This window comes from Budorcas taxicolor, chromosome 5, assembly GCF_023091745.1.
Source record: "Budorcas taxicolor isolate Tak-1 chromosome 5, Takin1.1, whole genome shotgun sequence".
NCBI lineage: Eukaryota > Metazoa > Chordata > Mammalia > Artiodactyla > Bovidae > Budorcas > Budorcas taxicolor.
Genome location: NC_068914.1, coordinates 78,170,446 through 78,180,045, shown reverse-complemented (window position 1 = coordinate 78,180,045; position 9,600 = coordinate 78,170,446). Strand labels below are relative to the sequence as shown.

General features: G+C 38.5%; 1 protein-coding gene across 1 annotated transcript in view; it reads right to left on the bottom strand.

Moving 5' to 3' along the window:
- Positions 1 to 802: 802 nt before the first annotated feature.
- SLC38A4 (solute carrier family 38 member 4) overlaps positions 803 to 9,600 on the bottom strand; it is a 31,549-nt gene continuing 22,751 nt past the window's right edge. Inside the window, exons 13-15 of the mRNA XM_052639694.1 lie at positions 4,782 to 4,926; positions 3,551 to 3,648; positions 803 to 904 (exon numbers count right to left, since the gene is read on the bottom strand). Coding sequence (XP_052495654.1) covers positions 803 to 904; positions 3,551 to 3,648; positions 4,782 to 4,926 — 345 coding nt within the window. The remainder of the gene's footprint in view (positions 905 to 3,550; positions 3,649 to 4,781; positions 4,927 to 9,600) is intronic.

The window sequence follows — 9,600 nt, the reverse complement described above, 5'->3', positions numbered from 1 at the left end:
TATTCTAAAAATTCTGAATGAAAATGGAAGACGAGAGGGAGGGCATTGTTCAATGACAAAAGTATGACAAGAGGACTGCAAATAACATTAATAAACAAATGCTTCCAGAACATTCAGTAGAGCAAAAAGCATTGTTTTGCTGGTGCTCTATAATTTCAATAAAGCCCCTCTCTATGTTTCATAGGATGTTTTAATATTTACAGAAGAATGATTGAATGAAGAAGTCACTAATTTAATGTCACAAGTGGGATGGGCAAAATTTTCTGTTAGTGTTGAGCATAAAATGCTCCAGCCTGGTGTCTGATCATTCATGTGACTTGTAGAGACAGTTCATAATACATGTCTTTTGCCTCTGTCATTAAATAGACCTGGAGTATTTGGTGCAAGATTGAGGGAAGGTATTAAGTGGCGATAGCTTTGCCATCAGGGCATTTTTGCTTGATGTTCTGAGAATACAGAAATTTGGTACTTTTGGGGGGAGAGGGAAAAGGGTATATTATCTGATGATCATTACATGCAGCTACCTTTATTCTGCATATGCAGAAGCAAAAATATATCATCGCACACTGCTCTAGTAAAACCTGGGTGGAAATGTACACCACAGATTTTAAACATATAAACAGCCATTTGTGACAAAAATGATGATTTTCTCTTCTGTAGGTGCTTGGTAATATTGCTGGTAAACATCTTTGGAATCTTCCTGTTACTTCCTATGAATAACATTCCAAACAAGATAACTAAAATGTCTTTGGGAGCATAATTGGTAACCATCTCCAACAGGAAAAGAGTATTTTTCCTTGGGTTAGTGATGCTTGGAATATGGGGGATTGTAAATCCAGTCAATTATAATGAGTGCCATGCTTCCCATCATGAAGATGATGCCAACCACGAAGAAAATAAAAGCCTGTAAGTCAGAAAGAACTTGTTAGGGAACACAGAAATTATACTTCGATAGTACAGTTTGCTTTTATAAGTTGTTTACTTAAGACAGCTATTTGATTTGCATATTGAATTGTATTATTCTTATAGCTGCTCATGCCTAGCAGTTAATCAATTTAGAACCCTACCTCGGGAAAGAGGGTAAGAATACAATAGTAGAGAGATTTAACCCAAATGTTCAATATAGAAAAATGGTTGATTGATTTGGTACATAAAATAATGGAATATCCTCTAATCCTTACAAACCAAGTAATAGAAAAAGATTAGATGACTTACGGAGTGCTCACAATCTTTTAGGTGAAAAGGGGCAGGTTATAAAAGAGTAGCATGTATGATAGGATTACATTTTTTTAAAAACAAACAAAAACAAAGCCTAATGGCACTAGTGGTAAAGAACCCCTGCCAATGCAGGAAACATAATATGAAATGCAGGTCTGATCCCTGGGTCGAGGGGATCCCCTGGAAGAGGGCATGGCAACCTACTGCAGTGTTCTTGCCTAGAGAATCCCCAGAGGACAGAGGAGCGTGGCAGACTACAGTCTATGAGGTCACAAAGAGTCAGATAGGACTGAAGAGGCCTGAGCATGCACACAATATAATGTACATTGCATATTTCTTGAAAAAAAAGCCTCAAGGTATATATGTGTGTATTAATATGTAATTTCATCTACATATACTAGTTTTTCCAGTAGTCATGTATGGATGTGAGTTGGACTATAAAGAGGGCTGAGCATAGAAGAACTGATGCTTTTGAAACTGTGGTGTTGGAGAAGACTCTTGAGAGTCCCTTGGACTGCAAGGAGATCCAACCAGTCCATCCTAAAGGAGATCAGTCCTGGGTGTTCATTGGGGGGTCTGATGTTGAAGCTGAAACTCCAGTACTTTGGCCACCTCATGCGAAGAGCCGACTCATTTGAAAAGACCCTGATGCTGGGAAAGACTGAAGGTAGGAGAAGGGGACAACAGAGGATGAGATGGTTGGATGGCATAACCGACTCAATGGACATGAGTTTGGGTAGGCTCTGGGAGTTGGTGTTGGACAGGAAGGCTTGGCATGCTGCAGCTTATGGGGTCTCAAAGAGTCGGACACGACTGAGAGACTGAACTGAACTGAACTGAACTGAACTGAACATAAATGTATATGCCTATACTTGTAATATACCTGTAATTACATAAACATATAAATATTTCACAATTTTAGCACTAAAAGGGGGCCTTATAGACTACCACATAGATAGACTTCCTAATTTTACATAAAAAGAAACAGTGACTGAAATCTTTTTTCACTAAGAAGGATTTGGGATATAATTCTATTCACTTTTATATCTGGTCAAACTGAAAAAGTGATTTACCAAGGTCCCAGTGCTATAAAAGTCGAAACAGAATGGACTACATAGAGTGGAAATCTGGGGGCAAGATGATGGGAGGAGCTTTTGATACCAACCTTTCCTAAAGTCCCCAAACCATCCTGAGAGGAGAACGACTCACAGGCAAAATTCAGGGTCAGTCAGTCAGAGGCACTTTTCAAGCCTTAATACAAGACTTTATTTAGCAGTCTTCAGTTCAGTTCAGTCGCTCAGTCATGTCCGACTCTTTGAGACCCCATGAATCGCAGCACGCCAGGCCTCCCTGTCCATTACCAACTCCCAGAGTTCACTCAGACTCACGCCCATCAAGTCAGTGATGCCATCCAGCCATCTCATCCTCTGTCATCCCCTTCTCCTCCTGCCCCAAATCCCTCCCAGCATCAGAGTCTTTACCAATGAGTCAACTCTTCGCATGAGGTGGCCAAAGTACTGGAGTTTCAGCTTCAGCATCATTCCCTCCAAAGAACACCCAGGACTGATCTCCTTCAGAATGGACTGGTTGGATCTCCTTGCAGTCCAAGGGACTCCCAAGAGTCTTCTCCAACACCACAGTTCAAAAGCATCAATTCTTCGGTGCTCAGCCTTCTTCGCAGTCCAACTCTCACATCCATACATGACCACAGGAAAAACCATAGCCTTGACATTAAGCAGTCTTAGATAATATTTAATATTGAAGAACAATTATTTCTAGTATACATTTTTTGTAGTACTATTGTGGGAAAGAAATATATACTCCCCAGGTTAATAGGACTATAAATTATATGGAAAGAGACTAACTGGACAACAGATGGTTCTGTTCTTGGTCCACCGGGGACAACAAGGTACTGAGGAGGGGAAAACAAAAGCAACATTTTTTGCCTCACAAACCTAATGACTGTGACCAAAATGTTTATATTTTTTCATAACGCTGCTAAGGAGCCTAATTCTTTCCTGCATGTTTTTCTGTAGACAGTGCAACAATAGCTTGGTGGTAGAAACTGTTATAAATGTATGCCTGTGAGCAAACTCCACTAGCATTTGACAGGGAGGAAGGATTTAGCACAAGCTATTTAATGTGAAGAGAAGAAATCCCAGAATCATCTCAGTGCTAAAGTCTACACCTCCTTCTTTTCCACCAGAGAGTTCCAGCCCTCTTTGATTTTCGGTTGTTGTGCATCAATTCAGTTTTTGGAACATGTGCATGCATTTCCTGGTTTACTCTAAGTAGTGGAAACTTAAAGGGAGAAATTGTAAACCTTACTTACCCCGACCTTTTGGGGTGACCTAAGAGGTTCTTTCTTGACAAGTTTAAGATAGAAAACTGCTGGAAGGATGAAGATCAGCATAGTGGCAGAAGAAGCCCCTGAGGAGAGACATGGGACAAGTCAGTCTTACTCAACAGGCAGAGATGAAAAGGCATACACTCAAAAGAAACCAAGTCTAAAACTACCCTTAGCAAAGCACAAAAAGCACTATAAGCTCACGGTTTATTGTTCAGTCACTTAGTCATGTCCAACTCTTTGTGACCCCAGGGACTGCAGCATGCCAGGCTTCCCTGTCCTTCACTATCTCCCAGAGTTTACTCAAACTCATGTCCATTGAATTAATGATGCCATCCAACCATCTCATCCTCTGTCACCCTCTTCTCCTGCCCTCAATCTTTCCCAACATCAGGGTCTTTTCCAATGAGTTGGCTCTTCACATCAGATGGCCAAAGCATTAGCCAGTGGATGTTTTTTCAAAACAAAATATATTTATAAATAAAATTAAAATGCACCTAACATCATAAGTGCCTAGTAGATATACATTTTACACAATAAACAACAAAAAGGCTGAGTATTATAGATTTATAGGAAATTAGTAATATAAACACATACTAAGGAAGCTGAACTCCTCATACACCCTTCTGATCCACTTCTAACTTTTCATGTTGCTTACACCTGTGTTTTTATATTGTTTTATAAAATTTTATATCGTACTTAAAATGTAAGTAAACCCTCAACTCAGCAGAATGGAAAATTAAATATATTAATGGGTCACCCAGTTAATAGAAATAATATGTTCACAAAGTCAATCTCCTCTTTCTCCAAAGATATCCTTTAATGCTCAGCTGATACTCACAGACCACTTATGTAGAATCTACCTTCTTTCCTCCTTTTTTTTTCTTGATGCAGAGTTAAGACCTCAGTCCAAACCCTGGGTTCACTCCAACATATGATTTGACTTCTATAGGGCTAAGTTGCATTGTTTGTCAGAAAAGGCAGCTAGATTAGATGACCTATAAGGTAGGCTTTAGCACCAACATTTTCTGGTCCTGTCCATCAAGTCCAGTGTCACCTGGGAGGAAGGGATGGTGACCAACCGGAGCCCAGTTGGGCTACTAGGAATTCTAGGAGCCTGAGATGGACTGAGATCCTTGACCTCCCATCACTGGTTCCCTGCTCTCCATTTAAGAACAGCTCGAGTTGACTAAATAAAAGCCTTTTGGAAACTTACCTATGAATCCAAAGATGTATTTTATAGTTGGCACAAGGATGACCAAAACATTGTTAAGAGCAATAATTATGGCTGCAATCAGGAAATGCCTTATCCAGCTGAATGGTCTTTTGGGAAATAACAGTGTGGTCACTGATGTGCGAATCTGCAACAGGAAAGTTCAAAGGCAAGGTCAGTGTTGTTTTTTATTGAAAGTTCAGTTGCAATGTTACGTTAGTTTCAAGTACACGCAAATTGATTCAATTATACATATATATTTTACATATTTATACATGTACATGTATATTACATATATTTATACATATATTATACATATTTATGTATGACTATATATATTCTCTTTCAGATTCTTTTCCATTATAGATTATTACAAGATATTGACTGCAGTTTCCTCCGATACACAGTAGGTCCTTGTTAGTTATCTATTTTATATTCAGTAGTATATATATGTTAATCCCAAACACCTAATGTATTTCCCCTCCCATTCCCACTATCACCTTTGGGTCTCTGCTTTGTTTTCATCTACTTTTTCAAATATTCTTATCCCTCTAAAGCATTTTCTTTGTTTTTCTTTACCCCCAGAAAAGATCTTGATGCTGATATTTTTTCCAAAAATGTACACCATTGTGGTAAAGTACAGATAACATAAAATGTATCCTCTTAACCATTTTAAAGACTCTAGTTCAGTGGTATTAGGTGCATTCATATTGTTGTGTAAGTTTGATGCTGATTTTTGATGTCTGGGAGGGAATCACTTTTCCTTGGCAATCTATCTTGTGCTCACTTTCTCAGTTTTCAGAATTTTTTTCTTGAAAACAATCTCAGTCAGAAAGAGACGAACAGATAAGATATATAATTCAGAGACACAGAAAAACCCCTGTTGATTTCTAATTATGTCTCATCAGCCCAGATTAAGTATGAAGGGCAAGCACTGAATTTATTTGCATATGATTGTGAGCAGAACTTTTATCAACCTGGCATCTCCTCAATTCACACTTTATTTAACATTTTTACCACCTGGTATTTTAAGAAACATGATACTTTTTGTGTTTACTTCTTTCTCCGCCCCCCCCCCCAACCCCATCACCTCCCCCTCTCCCAGTATAGATTATAAATGCACAAAAGGCAGAGGACAAGACCTAACAATCTTAACATTCCTCAGAGTTTCTATCTTAGTGTCTCACATGCAGAAGGCACCAATAAATGTTGATGAATTGAACAGAACAAATCTTTCCCCTCCCTTCAGGATTCTTCTGAGATTTCAGTCCTATTGCAGCAGCTGAAATAAGTAGGTAAAGGGTCAGGGAGGCTCCAATTGTAGCATGAGCTCAAGTTACCCTGATGTAACTGGATGAAAAGATTCTTGTGGGTAGAGGGAGGGAGAGCCTTTTATGTTTGTACAGCTTAACAAAGTTGAAAATATTCTTATCTTTGGAATCTTTTGGAAGACACTTTTGGACTTAGTGGAATTAGTTTATTGGCTTTGCAATAAATGAGCACTTCAGTTAAGCTAGGACTTCTTATTTTTAGAAATGTGGAATTGATTTTCACTTTAAACTTTTGCTTCTGAAGTCTCTTAATAGTGCAAAGATTGGAATTCACTGAAAAGAGAGAAAAGTAAAATACATTTTGAAGCACACATACAAATAACAAAAACTTTGAGTTCAATTGCCTCAGTGTCTAATGTAGCATTCTTTTCATGCCAGTCCACAAAAAATCAAAGCCATCTGTTTAGGTTTAAAAGGCAGTTTCATTTCCAGAATGGCAAATCTGCATAGTCTCTGGAAACAGTTTAAGAGTGAGTTTGTAATGGATTTTAAAAATTGGATGAGTGAAAATTACACAACTCTGAAGAGTAGACTGAGGAAACCAAAAGGTTTGACTTTGTTTTTCCCAATAGTTTATTAATTCTACATTATGTCTGACAATTAGTGCTTATTCAATGCTGTCCAAACTTAACACACTTAAAATAAGCTTTCTGTGGTTTTAAGGATTTATTTGTCTGAAAGTGATAAAGTTACAGCATAAACAAGTAAAACACAGGTTATTTTCAGGCAGGGGGTCACATGTTTGTGCTTTTTAGTCCTTTGTTGTAATAATGCCTTTAATTGTTTAAGCTGATTTAGCAAGCCTATATGTACTGGGTGTCTGAATGTAAATAAATACAGTTTCCTAAGATCTCATGGCTCTCAGAAACATTACAATTTGGCTTAATGATGTAAGAGTACAGAAAGTTTACAAGAATAATGGTTGAAATAAATGGTGAAAGCTTGTGCTTCAGAATGAACAAGGAATAACAAAATCCTAAAAAGAACTGAAGGCGTATAGAGTTGCCCATGCATTCCTAAAATGGGCGACAGGGCAAAGAGGGAGATGGGAGATTGCTGGTGGTGGTAGATGGTGGAAAAAATAGAAAGAAACTTGCTAGTCATTCCACACTGGAGAAGGAAATGGCAACCCACTCCAGTGTTCTTGCCTGGAGAATCCCAGGGACGGGGGAGCCTGGTGGGCTGCCGTCTCTGGGGTCGCACAGTCGGACACGACTGAAGCGACTTAGCAGCAGCAGCAGCAGTCATTCCACATAAGAACACTGCCTTGCAGGGTGAGCCTGGAATCTTGAGGTCCCCAGCAGCTCTATTTACCTATGTCAGGACAGAGGTGACTCTGGCTTATTACTGACTTATCTCAGTGTCCTTTTCTGTACTGACACAAACTGAAAAGAACCTGGAAATGTGGGTCAGATACTGTGGGGACGAAAGGCCCCCCGAGTGATTCCAGACAAGTTCCATGCAGCTCTAGAGAAAACATTTCCAAATTTAATGTTCCGAACAAGAGCCTATTAGGAGGTACTGTGTGTTAATATGGGGGATCAATGGGAAAGTCATAAATGCAGCGGCCAACTGGAAAGCGGGAGACTTCGTTCTCAACTCTAAAAAAAAAAAAAAAATCCATTCTATTGCTTAGAAGTGAACCACACTTCACTTTGCAGGATTGTGTAGGACAAAGTGTGTAGGAAATACCGATGGTCACTGTGCTATTCCAGACACAGACACATCTGCAATATTTCTATGCCTACATCCATATTCACTTTGAAACAGGAAATCTGAAGGCAATATAAGTGAAAAGAATGGTTTTACTAAAATAAAATGAAACAGAAGTAGCTAGAGGATCCGAGACATGATCTCTTTTTTCTTAAAGAGAAAAAGATGCAGAGTAGAATTTGAGTCTTTGTGTTTTTTCTGTTTTTCATGAAAATGTGTGCATTTTATGCATAAAGAGAAGCACAAGTTGAAAATGTCAATTCCATAATAGACAACCCAGCCCCATATCACCTTCTCCAGCTAAGAAAGAAAAAATGTTGTGCAGCTTGTGGAAAAACTAACCTTAATTCTCTTTATTTGTTCAATAAACACTTTGTGCCTTTTCTAAGAAGGAAAATGCTATCTGGAAAAAAGAAAGATAATAAATGGAGAGATAAAAGGAAAACCCAACCACAACTGACAACAAAACCCTTGTTATCTCTTCTTGGGCTCCTAAGAAAAATGATCAACATATTTGTTGAAAAATGGAGAATACTAAAAATACCTAAAACTGATAGATTTTAATCCAGATTAAATCTAATCCATTTTAGGTTTTGCTTGTTTTATTATTTATGTGTGGGGATGTCAAAACAAAGTAAATAAACATATTGGTCAAGAGTTTCTTAATTCAAAGAAACTCATCAGGGGAACCGTGCTATTTGACTCAGCATGTGTCACGTGGAAAATTTTGGTTCGAAATTGGAAGAAACAAAGAAATGCAGCACAACCAGTTTCTATCATTTGGGGAGAGAAGCGACTAAAATGCAGCCTGAATGTATTTGACTGGGGCAAGAAGGCCAAACTCACTTTTATGTCATCCATCAAAACATGGAGGCTTGGTTCAGGTAGCCAAGATCCTCACTCAAACTGTAGTTCATGGCAGATGTTGGCAAGGGAAGAGTCTATGTCTTTTTTTGCTAGAAAAGGCAGTTCATACAACTTAAGAAAAGGCAAGCTTCATTTGGAGATGGTCTTCCTTAGCAAACATGGTTGAGCTCATCCTATGCCATTCACTGTACATACCCCTAACCTCTAGGGGAAAATGTGGACAATTATATAGACCATCTCAATGTAACACTGTAAGGGTGAGGCAGATTTACAAACAAAATGTTTCATAACTGCTAATGTTGAATGAAAATACATATTGAAGGATAGCAGTTCGTTATGCTTTCTGAAATCTGGTTCTAATGATCAATTTTGGTTTTAATGGATGGGAAATGCTTCCAGACCACAACGGGAGATACATCTAATGGGAAATGTGTTGCCATTCTTGATGGACAGATTTGTGCCAGAGCTTTATCTGTTATACAGGGGAAGAATTTCTATGGTCAATCTCGATTGTTAATGTCAAAGTGAAATGATCATCACCAAATGAAAGGCTAACTTCTACTTCCCATGATTATGACTGCAGCCATCAGTGTCATCTGTGAGTCATGTATTAGCTCAACTGTTACCAGCTAGCTGGGTAACCCAACCAAGTCCATTAATCTGAGACCTCGGCTTGAAAGCACCACATTTAGGGCTTATGAATAAAAAATAATGCAGAGGCATGTAACAGATTTCTTTTATAAAATGCTTTGATTCAACAATGATATGAGTGCCCACTGCGTGCCAAAATTTAATCAGGAATATCTTTACACACAAAAAGAAGAGTTCCAGATATTCTTTTCTTGGCAGATGCTGTTTGCTTGAAAATTTTACCCTATGGTACAGCTTCTGTGTACAGCTGTCTTCTCCCT